At 50.9% G+C, this 12,655-nt stretch overlaps 1 protein-coding gene across 4 annotated transcripts in view; it reads right to left on the reverse strand.

The window, feature by feature from the left end:
• GRIK4 (glutamate ionotropic receptor kainate type subunit 4) overlaps positions 1-12,655 on the reverse strand; it is a 141,242-nt gene that overhangs the window by 28,192 nt on the left and 100,395 nt on the right. For 3 of the 4 annotated variants that reach the window (XM_075723317.1, XM_075723318.1, XM_075723319.1), the window contains 3 exons: positions 11,492-11,596; positions 3,016-3,123; positions 1,789-1,992 (listed from right to left, as the gene is read on the reverse strand). In XM_075723317.1, the coding sequence (XP_075579432.1) occupies positions 1,789-1,992; positions 3,016-3,123; positions 11,492-11,596 (417 nt within the window). The remainder of the gene's footprint in view (positions 1-1,788; positions 1,993-3,015; positions 3,124-11,491; positions 11,597-12,655) is intronic. The other variant, XM_075723320.1, reaches the window with a different exon arrangement.

Genomic DNA, 12,655 nt, shown 5'->3' on the forward strand with positions numbered 1-12,655 from the left:
AAGGGCCTAGAAAGAACAAAGCAAAGAAAGCTTTTTCTCTTCGCCAATTTTTGATTCAGCCTCACACAGGCTTTGCCAGCTCTGCCCTGCTGAAGCAGAAGTAAAAATCCTCCTAAATAAGGCTGGAGCTGCAGGAAAAAAAAAAAAAAAAAAGGTTTCTATGTGAAGATGAAGTTAAAACACTTATCACTAAAGAAAAACAACCATCCAGAAGCTCCCATTTAATGGAGAGGCACGGTCAAGGTTAGTAGGCCAAAAATTTGATGGCTGTTCCCTTCCTTTGTTTGCATAGATCACATGCTGCTCTCTGCACCTTCCTTCTTGCCTCCCAAAAGAAATGTTGCAGAACTGTAATTGTGTGTGTATATATATACACGCACACACACAGAGATTATGTATAAAAACTATGCCAATAGCCCAGAGCATTTGCAACAACCGTACAGAAGGCTCTTTAGAAGAAGCAGACGGAGGTGGGATCTCAGCTGGCATCAAGAACTATCGCTCCGCCAGGGAAGGGCGACCCAGGAGACAGGGCGCTAGTTCAGGAGGGATCTCCAGTCTGTACCGTGCCCTGTCCCTGACACTCAGCAAGTCTTTTAGACCTAGAGGTGTCCCACATGACTTCAGACACTCAGCTGAAGCTCCTAAGGTAGATAGCACGAGTGTCAGCCAGGTCCCCTTAGCCACCCAGGGAAGCAGCAGACAGACGCCGGTGGGCATCTTCCAGAGATGCTCCCTTGTCTCCTGCAGCCGGAGCCCTGGAGCCACGGTCGATGGATTTGGGCCCTCATTCCTCTGCTTTGTTGTGAGGATGATGATGGGGTGGCTCAGGGGCTCCTCTCACACAGTGGTGTGGATTATCTTAAATACACCTCACTGCGGATTTGCCACCAGCTGAGAAGCTGTCACTGGGTTCTCACAGGCGCTTTGGTAATAACAAGGCAGGGTAGAAATCGGTGAGTGAGGAAGTATTGGTTTAAATAACATCAATCTCAGTGTTAGCTTTGGCTAAGCCTATTTTACTAAGGATCTCGGAGCATTTCATAAACTGTATTTAAGCTTCAGGATCCCTGGGGAAGGACTACCTTTAGCTGCGGAGGAAAACAAAGAGCGGGGAGGGGGGTAGAGGCTGACTGAGCACACACGTACACAGAAGTGTTGTCAAACCCAGCAAAAGCATTCAGCTTTCAGCCTAGCTGCTGTGCAGCAGCACTGCGAAGCAGAGCCACGAAAAAAGATCTCGATCCACGCACTTCAAGCAAACAAAAAATGTTCCTCTCCAAAAACAATACTCAAAGTCAAGGAGCTGAAATCAATCTGCCAAAACTTTTCTGAGTAGAAATGTGATTCTTACTTTCTTCCCTCCCAAACAGTGTGGTTTTGGAAGTTTTCTTCAGCTTCTACCGACCCCTGCCAGAGCCTGCATATTTTCCTGTTTCAAGCGTTCATTAATTTTTCCACTGAGGAAAAGAAATAATCCATTCTGTATCGAGCTCTTATGCAGGGACCCCAGAGTCCAGGCCTCCCTTCCAGCAAAGCGAGCACCCCTGGGAGTGCCCGGGGGCCCTAACTCCTGCTCTTGACTACTTCGCACACTGCCACATCGACACAAAAAATACATTTGCCATTGGGAGAACACATTAAACAGAGATCTTCTGGTCAAAGTCTCACAAGTGGACTGAAACCCCCATCCATCCTTATCATCCTGGAGCACTTAATAAAGCATCAGCGTTTTTCATTGCCAAGTCCCACTAGAGCACAGTTAAAAAGAGCAGCTAATTCACTTACCCGAGCAATCAGCTCCCCGACCATCCCTGTCCACGTGCCGTTTGCCTCAGGGACTCCATACACACCATCACCAACGAGGTGGATCTTATAGTTGAAACGCAGGATCTCTGCCAGCTCCTTCAGCATGTCCACGCAAAAGCCCTCGTAGCGGTCGTTGCCTTCCAGCTCCTGATGGTTCCACTTCAGCATTAAGTAAGGGTTTTCCTGCATTGAAACTGGGCAGCTGTCATTCCCATCTTAGCCGAGGCATCCCACCAGCACGGCGCCGAGCACGGGGCAGAGAGGGCAGTGGGCTCCCTGGCAGCACCGGAATGGCAGAGGATCTGATAAGGGGCACCCAAGCCAACCTCCCGTCCCGATATATCCCTCTCAACCAGGTTACAAGAGATATGGAAAGCTGGTTTGATCACTTGGAAACCCGAAGTGGTGTAAAGCTTTTCTACACTGGTATTCATCAGCCCCTGCTGTGTCAGGGATGTGCTGGAGGTGCAGCAGATAAATCCCAGTTTAGGATATGAAGCAGAGCTAAGGGATCATGCTTTGGGGGCTGTTTCTAACTGGCATATGCCAGAGCAGCCCAGTGACTGCTCCAAATTATGGCAAGACATATAGATCCCAGCCTCTCTTGGCGTATAGCCACTTCTCCAGCTTGTCCCCCTTTTCAACAAACTTTGTGGGACATGAGGAAATGGCACCCAGAATTCTTCAGGATTTTGAGTGTCTTTAAGGAAGGAGCAGAGGCACTGGAAAGAATCATGGGACAGGCAGCAGCTGGAAGAGGAATTTGTTGAATAAGGACAGTGTTGCCTGTAGACGTGAAATCTTGGTTCATAAAAGTTGTACCCATCTTGGCCAATTTCAGTAATTTTATGGGTAGAAGGGACAACTGTCCCTTCCAACTTACCAGCTGTACGCAAAACGAGAACATCATTCAGAGATGAATGTAAAATGGCAACTTATCCCCATCCCAGCCCTCTCCCCAGCTGCTTCTGAACTCATCAGATATCATTTCCATATGAAACATCAACTTGAGTTTAATTACACTGTCATGAATTGTCCTCAGTGCTGTAATTAGAGATTTGATTGTCTGTTCTTTATGAAATGAGTGTGTGAGGCTGCATGCTGGGGGCCGAGGGGGGTAGGAAGAGGGAATAATATTCTAGCTGATTGACAACCCTAAGCGTTGGGCGGGTGGGAATGGGAACTGTAGGTGACCCCCTCACTTACCAGGATGGTGGTGACAATGAGTGTGGTGTTGAACAGACTGTCTGATATGTTGGAGGAGAAGATCCTGTTGTCCATGCTGAGTCCTTCAGAAACGTGCCAGTGGCCAATCTGGAGAGATAAACAGCACAATAAGGGAATTTACAGCGCAAATTACTGTATGCACCCGCCATATGGCTCCGGTGACTGACAACCATCAAGCTGGCCCTGGAAGAGGTGTTTATGAATGCTCCATTACCTTTACAATGCACCCCCACAATGGGCCGGCAGAGAGATTAACCCGCTGGTGCACAGCGCCGGCACACCCCCACCTGTGCGGCAATGCCAAAAACCTGTCCTTGCTTGTGACGGGCGCCGTCTTCCCACGCATCCTCCCTGCAGCCGTGGCAGAGCCCCGCACCAGGAGAAAGCCGTGCGGTAGGCAGCTACCTGGGGCTTGCGGCAGCCAAGAAGCCTTCTGCCTTGTCCCCAGATGCCACCACGATGAGTCCATCTTACCCAGCAGCCCTCACACAGCCAAACCTGCAAGCTTGTCCCCACCCCGTGCAGTGCAGCTGGGAGCCTCTGCTGTCCCTCACACTAAGCAGAGCAGCTAGGTCATGGCCACAGGACAAAGACTTGGTCGTTGCTCTCAACCTGGTGCATTTTGGCTGACACCTTCACCTCCTCAGCTCTCTGGAGGTCAGCTCCTAAAGGGGACAGGGCACAGAGGCGCTTCACGGGAGGCTACTGGAAAGGCAACGCTACAGCCAGGGTTTGGCTCGGCTGCACCATCCTGCAGTGAGACCCAGCCACCAGCATGCATGGCAGGGTCAACGCTACACCCAGGTTTGATGGCGCCGAGCTCTTCACACGGGTGCCATGTGTTACAGACACAGCTCAGAAGAACTTCAGGAAGTGCTGAAGTCCCACGATTTCACGGTGAAAGCCCAGAAATGGGAAGACGGAGTTCCTGCCTCACGCTGTCTCTGTAACTTTGAACAAAGGTTTCACCTGTCTGAAAGCAAGCAAAACCTCCTGCTGTCCTCCTGTGAGAGTCACTGTCATTAGTTAAAGGCTGGTACAGGCCACTGAGTTCCTCGGAGGGAAAAGCCACTTCACAGGGAGTATCACAGCATTGCAGCTTCCTTTGCAATCACCAGAGCAGCAGCACTGACGTGGGGCAGACACCTTCCAGCCCTGACCAGCAGCTCCACCTTGGCAGCAGGTGGTGAAATGAAGCCATGTTCTCAGCGGTGCTGCACCGTGACTCATCTCCTCCATCCGCTATAATGGATGCCAACTACTATGATTAAGTACCTCCAAACCCTGTGATTCAGGCTCATCACACCCAACAGCTCCATGGACAGACTAATTCACCCATCCAAGCATCAGTGCTGCTGCAGCAAACCTAATTCCCACTGCCAGTGGCAGGGACCAGTCCCCCAGCGCTTGGGAGGACATCGTGACTCAGCTGCGATGCAACGCAACCAGCCGCTGCCTTCAGCCAGGGGGAGGAATATTCAACAAAACCTAATTTTAACTTCAAGAGCCTAATCTCCCTCCCTCAGAGCTCTGGGCAGGGAGATCAGCACCTCTGGCAGCTCGTTCAGAGCATGCAAATTAGGCTCTCACTCTCTTATGCTCCCTAAAAGAGCCTCTGGTTTTTTTTCTCATGGATAGACCGGCAGCTGGGGGAGGCCAGCTCCCTCCAAGACCCCTTCTCTCTCCTTTTTCTCCTACAAAGCCTCTCTGCCCCCATCAGGTCCCAGCCCTCCGCATGCTGGATTGCTGGCCACACAGCCTAAGTCCTCTGACACCATTGAAGCAAACTGCTGCAACGCTAAGAGGTAGCGGGTGACCCCAACATGCAGGGGTGTCTTCGTGGCTCCTCCATAGCCACGGTGCCAGTGTAAATCTGTTCCCAGTTCCCTTGCGCTGACACGAGCCGTCTCAGGCGCTGTCGGTCTGAGGCAGGTTATCCTTTCGCTGTGCCACGGTTGTCAGGGTGGTAGGACCAAATCGATTTCTCTTCCATCAAAGAGTAATCTTATTATGTTCAAAGAGGTGGGTGGAAGCCGATGCAGAGCTACGGGCCAGGTGGGTGCACTGCCACGGAAATGAATGGGAGGCATGCTGATTTACACCACCCCAGGACTGACGCCATGCACTCAGTCACTTTGCTTGGCAGTGCTTTGCCTCTGGCATGACTGATGGCTCGAGGACTTCAGAGTCACTTCCCAGCTCGTGCATCCGAGTCAAATGCAACCTGAAACTGCAGCCACGCTGCTACACTGTCAGCAGACTGAATCGCTCTGGATGTTGAGGAAAGGGCCAAATCCTTTCCTCTCCTGGCTGCCGTTGCAAATCCAGCCCAAGCAACTGACAATTGCTTTGTCAGCAACAAAGCTACTACCAAAGCGGCCATCTGCGAGGAGTCCCAGATCCAGTCTCCTCATCGCTAGGCACAGGGAGCAGCGGGAAGTGCGCACAGAACAGCTTACACGCGACGGCTCTGCAGAAGGAAAGCAGGCAGGGAAAGCAAAGGCCAGTCACATGCACGTCTGCTCTCCTCCCTGGCTGGAGCTGAGGCACCGGGACGCAGCAGCGCAGGCAGAGCCAGCTGAGTCCCCAGGGGGGCTCGTTTGCTCTGCGGATAACACAACAGAGATTACTGCTCCAAGCTGTCAACACAGCCCCTTCCCCATCATTAACCATGCTCCGTTAAAAGCACCGGTCGTGGCAAGGACCTATGAACGTGTTGGAAACGTTGACTCTTGGAGGCTCCCCACCAACAGGAGAGGCACTGGAGGTTTATTAGCCTCACCTGACAGACGGGGAGATGGAGGCACAGTGACAGTGTGTCAGAGCAGGCTGGGAGCAGATCTTGGGCATCCCATTCTCTTGGCAGCTTGTTGTGGCTTAACTACCATCAAGCTCGTAGCATCACGGTGATACTGTAGTGCAGGACTCATCTCTGGGAACAACAGTCCCAAACTGGGAGATTTACCATGTACTTCATGGGCAGGGAGTCCTTGAGGCACAGCTTTTACTGGCCTGCACAGGGTCTGCATCGGTGTGATGGGATGGATTTATCCCAGCTGTATTCCTCAACTCTGCACAAAGGTGCTTGCCTCTTGCTGTGATTGCTAAACAACAGACCCTCTGCTGCAATTGCCTCTCTGAGTGAGTGATCAGTCATAAACATTGCCTAATTTTTTTCTCCCAGATTTCACAACCAGAGATTAGTGACAGATTAACTTTAATTTTAACAGCCCTCACTGTTCTCAAATTTGTCCCTCCCCTGCTGGCATACTGAGACTAATTGACTGCCTCCCTCTCTGACAGCGCAGTGGGTTTGACCTTGCTTTTAACACAGCACCAAAGCCAAACACTCCCATGCGCTGGGGTACTTCCACCCCATCCTGGCTCGTTCCAGCTCACCACTGTCCCCCTCGCAGTACGATAAAGCCACTAATTGACTCCTCACACTGTTCGCTGTTTTGATGTGTAATGTGTCAGAAGATGTCTGGGATCCTCAGATCTCTCCCCCTCTCTTGCGAGATGGATGTCAAGGTGATTTTAATCATCTCTATCTATGTATAAAGAGCCTCTGAAAAGCAGAAAACATACTCATCCACAGGATGTGTTAGAAAACAATCAAACGCTCTACATGGACATGGATAAGACGATCCTGTTGTTAAGGCTCTGGAGTAGGACTTAAGAGTTTTTAGGACTCGGGATTTTTTAGTAGTGGATGTGATTGGCCCGTATAAATACACCAGGTGGAGGAGGTCCACAGCAAAGAGGTAGAACAGCTTTTGAAGCTAAAATGATAGCGTTGGCACAAAAATAAATAGATATAAACCAGCCAGAAATAAACAGGCTGAAAATTAGAAGAGTGTTTCTAACAATCAGAGGATCTGAAGTGATAGCATACCTTTTCCAGAAGAGTAGCGAGGGCAACACAACCACCTGGTTGCAAGCTGGAGCTCGATACCTTTGCAAGAGGGATTGTACACCCTCGTGGCAGGTGGCAGCCCGTGGCCTGGATGAAGAAAGTTCCCTCCATGTCCTCACGCAGTGTGGTCCCACTGCAGACCCCCACGGTGTCATCTCTGCACCTCCCCTGCACTCAGCCCCTCTGCCTCCGCCGCAGGGAGAGCCAGCCCCGCTCTGCCCGTCCTGTCTGCAACGCCTGCGAGCGTCTGGAGGCAGGAGGTCTGTCTCGTTATATGTCCTTGTTATAGGCTGGGAGCAAACACACAGTTTCAGCGGGAACCAGCCCAAAGATCCTCCAGCCTGGAATAAGCAAGGAAGTGCCATTGCTCATGACACTGCCCCGTCCCCACAGGCAGGCAAGGTCCCTCAAATTAGCTGCTCTGCAAGAGGCGTTATTTGGATCGGTGACACTTAAAGATTTCACATCTCCGTTGAAAATCACCAGCGGCTAACGTGATACAAGGGGGGCAACCCCAGTTCACTCCTTCAATCCTTCAGCTTCTCTGTTCAGACGCAGCCACGTTAATGATGCCTGGGCTTTCAAGCTCCTTGTGGCGCGAGATGACAAAATACCACTCAAGCTAATGATTTTAATGAAGTCTTCTGCTCAGTGCCCCGCAGGCCGGAATGGCAGCTGATGGCAGGGAGACATGACATGGAAAAAGCTCTCCATAAACTTCAGAGGCACCACAGGTACTTACCATCCCCACTCCCCAGCTAAAAATCAAGGTGAGGCCAGCCCTGAATACGGGTGTCTTAAAACAGGCAGGAGACCACCACTGCAACAAACCCAGATACCTTTTGGGTTCTGATTAGCAAGCACTGTCCTGCAGATTGCATTCATCACATTGCCTTCCTCCGTGTCCCCAAGAAAAAGGAGGAGTGCAAAATTCTATCAACTCTCATCAAGTCTGCATTTGGAGAGCCTTGTGGGCACTAACGGGAAAGAGACTGTGCCAGGAGGAGATAAAATTAAGTAGGTACTTGGTACATGGTGCTTTCATTGGCCCGAAGGGGAGGGAATTTAGGGGCTTCTGTGGAGGGAAAGGGAATAAAACAAACAGATAAAGGGAAGCCCTCAGAGGACACTCACTGCACAGATCTGCCACGTGGCTGGCACTCCTGAAGGACACTACTGCAAGACTGATGCCAGCAAGGCAAGCAGGCAAAAGCTTCCTCCACAGAAGTTAGCGTGGGACACAGAGAGCACCAACCATTAAAACCTGTACAACCACGAGACACGCACACAACCCACCCAAGGACATGCAGCAACCCCCCCCACCCCGATCCCCTTCCTCCCCAGACATCCCCTTCCGACAACATGAGTGGCACCTGGCACAGCCCAGGCAGGACCTGGTGGTGGCACACACCGAGTTTTCCGGGTCCTGGGGGGCAAAAGACATTCAGCTCTTGGCAGGATCTGTCCCCGAACTCTTGCTGGGGGTAACAGCTAAAGAGGAACAAGCCCCATCGAGACTGATTAGCCGCTTCTAAGTTAAAAAGGTTTGATGGGCAGGGATTGCGGAGGGTCTCAGAGCTATCGGCTGCTAACTCATCTGTATCTCATCAACATACCAATTAGACACCCACCCTCGACACTTCCACTGCTCTGTCTCGGGACGCCAGCAGAGCCTTTAGCTTAACAGCGACTCACTGGCCGCACCTAGGACCAGGCAAGAGCAAGGGGGACCCGGCAGAGCTGGGGACAACGTGCCCACGGCAGGGCTCCAGCCCCGACAGCGGCTTCCCCTGCCTCTCCTCTGCACACTGGCCTTCCCTGGGGCCATCTCAATCACAGCCCCCCTTCTCCTGCTAAGCTGCCAAACCTTAGCTCTTGGCTTACTGCAAATCACTCTGCTGAAACTGGAGGGGTGTGCTGCAATGTTTTTTAAAGGGACAAAGAAAGGGAAAAAATAAAAAGATGACATTTACAAACTCAGCCCTTGTCAGATCTACGGATCACCAACACATTAATGAGTCTGTGCTTTGTCGCGCATCCTATGAACAGAGAGCAGCTCTCATATGGCTGGGGAAAAATTTCCACTAGTTAAGCTAAATCAGGAAAAGACACGTTTGGTGCGTTACGTAAATGCATTAAAAATTGGATGTCAAAAAGCCCTGTCTCTCTTTGCCCAAAAGCAACAGTAAGTTAGAAAATCTAAGTGTCTCTAATTTGTTTGCTGGCTGGATCAGCTTCAAAATTCGGTGAATTCTCTATCAAAGCTGATGAGCTGGAAGTCCCAGTGGCTTTGATAGATGGAAGGAGAGAGAGCGGGAGAGAGAAAGACAGAGAGGGAAAGAGAGAAAGAGAGGAATGCGCAGAGAGCATGAGCTTGATTAAAAATAAGGAGGGAACAGGAGTGTTTCAAACAAGAGCCTGAGCAAATCAGTTAATATAACCCTTGGGAACAAGATTGTCTCCAGGACGTGAATGTCTGTTCCTTACCCCGTCCCCTCACGGTGGGTTTAATTAAATGATTTCTGATTATTTATTTGCTCATTTTTATTACAAGAAGCTGGGTTGGTGAGAAAAATATAACCATCTATGGCAGACCAGAGTGGCCTTTGGTTTTCCTTTGCAGTGACTGAGACGGGCAGGCAGGACCAGGCAGGACCCTGCCCAGGTTTCACAGCTCTGTCCAGGGATGCCCTTCCCAGCCGGGCACCTCACAACAAACTCCTGCAGCCTGGGAGGGGCCCCAACACCCCTCCGGGCATTGCTATCCATCTGGCAAGACCCCTGAGAGGGGGCTGCCTGAGAAGGGGAGAGCAGGCGGTAGAAAGGCTGCCGCAGGCGTACGGAGCAGTTTTATGAAGACTAACTCCTCCCTGGTGGGGTTCTGACAGGAGAGGGCTTGCAGCCACCACAGGCTCTCAGCAGGCAGCGGCGCACACCGAGGGACTGCCCCGTCCTTCCAGCACCTTGTTATTGCAACTGGGAGTGATTTATCACCACAGCTCTCTGATGGGAGATTTGAAAAGCTTAGTCCCAGCACAGCTTTCCTGGCTACCTCTGAAATGTGGAGCTGCTTATTTACCGAGCCATTGCATGCAACAGGTCAAAAGAGGTTTTCTCTTGTCAGCCTGGGTTTGTGGAGAAGAGCTGCGACTTTCGTCTCAGGGCGGATTAGGCTGCAGAGCTCGCTGCGGAGCTCTGGGAGAAGCACTGCTCCAAGAGGACCCATGCGTTTAACGTGAACTCCCTGCCACATTTAAACACATCAAAAACCTAGCTATCGTAGTGCGGTTTGCAGCATTTGCTTCCTTTGCTCCAGCTGAATGCACACTCTTATTAATGCACATGGGCTTGGATCTGTCACTTTTGCTCAGAGTGTGATGTGTTTGGGAAATGATTAAAAGGGCATTGGTGCTATGAGAGATCTTACTGTGGGGAAAATGCCATGCTGATCCCGCGCTCACTCAGCTAAAGGCAGCATCAAAGCTGAACTGTCACTCGACAGGTAAGAACTGGCAGGCAACATCCTTTCTAAGGCTAAAATTCACTGCTGCCAGACCAGGAGAGATTTTCTAATACCAAAATGCTCTGTCGGTGTAGGGTAAGATACAACAGCTTTTGTTCTCTGCCAGCGTCTAGGAGAAATGGCAATCTCCAGGAAAAGGGCAGGTGTGGAGCTGTCAGCAGGGACATAAGACAGATGAAAACCCTTTTTCTGGGACTTCCATTCTTTTCCTGAAGGAGTAAAACCCTAATTCCTTGGGCTTGTGTCACATAATCTCAACAGTTTGATATCTGTGGCCCTACAAAGTTAGCCTTAACCTTAGCTGAAGCCAGAAAATACCGCTTGGACAGGAAGAGAGTAATAAGCAGAGAAAGGACCAATGCTGTGAGGAATCCACAAGCACTGAGACAAAAATCAAAGGAGAGTCTGAGCTAAGCAAACCCGTTACAGAGGAACACGTACCATAAACCGAGAGGTAAATTATCTTGTACTCCCGCACACCAGGCCGGGCAGAGACGGTGGGGAGCTCCTGACATGGGATTTCTCCCTTCACTTTCCCTTCCAGAAGCAGTTGTTTGGAAGGTTCACAGTACCATTTTTTCCCGTTTCATGGGAAATTCTCCCATTTTTTTTTCCCCATCCAAATAATTTTGAGTACATGCGTCTCCACAAGCTTAAGCACAAGTGTCCTGAACATGAGCTTGTATCTAGCACACGCTTTATGCCCTGCATTACCTCCTGCACAGGAGGGTTACTGTGACAGGGCAGGTATTGGCTCTAACATCACCACTTCAGAGGCCTTATACATTAAGACAAATCTAAATTATCTCGAGACACATTCTTGATGAAGTGAAACACAGCGTGTTTGCCAACCCAGGCCCAGTGAGAGCTACCGTGACACCCAGGCTGCGCTTGTCCCTTGCTGAACACCTCATCTTGCAAAGGCGGGGTGTCGGCAACCCCCTGCAGCCGCAGCCCGAGCCAAGCCCTCGCCAGGCTACGCACCGACCATCCCCGGGCACCGCGGCCGCTCTTACCTGCCGGAAGCCGTTGCGTGTGTGCTGCAGGATTTTCAGGGCATAGTTGGATCGCTGACCTTTGCTGTTGAATTCGATGTGGCCGGTGAGACCTTCCAATTCTACCTGTCCAAGAGAGAATGAGTTACAGCGCCCATCGAGGCAGCTCACCCCGCCGCCTGCAGCAGAGCCGGGAGTGGCGGCCCGCACGCCGGCAATCCACCCTCCCAGCAGCAACAGCAATGCAATCCTCGTGTCTCAATCCCAATTGCTTTCGGAGTCTGGCTAGGGTAGCACTGAGAGACGTGGAGGGTAGCAGGAGAATCAGCAGCATGAGGTGCAGGGCTCAAGTTTCTTTGCACCCTCTGCAGCCTCCCTCCGTCCCAAGGCTAACACCGCACTGCTCTGTGGCAGGCACGAGCTCTTCGCCACGTCACGCCGAATCACTAGCTGGGGATTCCTCCACAAACCATTACATGCTGTTTCACTGCATCCAGCCAGCGTTTAACACAAGAGCATGTTGCAACAGAGCCAGGATGAGTGTCTAGGCTCTCTGTGCAGATTAACCACTGCTCACTTGCTGCTGGAGCACCTCTTCAGTAACAAGGGCAAGCTACTAGGTCTCCTAGTAGCAGAGCCAAGGGAAGCCGAAGAGTTTTGTTGTCTCTGACTAGGGGTGAGATTTAAAGCAGGGTTCACATGCATGGACCAAAGTGGCACAAGGTTCAGTTCAGCTGAGCCTTCCTTTGGCGGGGCGGGGGGAAATCTCATGACGTTTCAGTTCCACCCCAAACAGACTCAGAAAACGTGCTGCTTCTGTATCGTCAAGCTCAGCTGTCAGGAATCACATCGACAAACTGCAACTATTTCACAAGGCTGAAATTTCAGGATGTGTTCTTGTGCCAGAATTAGGCTTGATCAATTCCAGCAACCACACTTTGGGTTCAAAGGACCCCAAACCCCTTCATAGGAAAACTCACCTCTTGCCACTGAGCTCTAAGCAATTGTATTGCATGACCTTATATCAGCTCAACTTCACGCAAAACAGAGCTCAAATCACTTTGAAACTTTCATAAAAAAAAAAAAAAAAACCAAACCACATTGAATTCCAGTTTTTCTGCAGCAAAGCCTGAAAACCAGAGAGTTTCATGTTGTTCCAAGGCCAGTGACAAACCGGCCCTTAGA

Source organism: Pelecanus crispus, chromosome 19 (genome assembly GCF_030463565.1).
Source record: "Pelecanus crispus isolate bPelCri1 chromosome 19, bPelCri1.pri, whole genome shotgun sequence".
Classification (NCBI taxonomy): domain Eukaryota; kingdom Metazoa; phylum Chordata; class Aves; order Pelecaniformes; family Pelecanidae; genus Pelecanus; species Pelecanus crispus.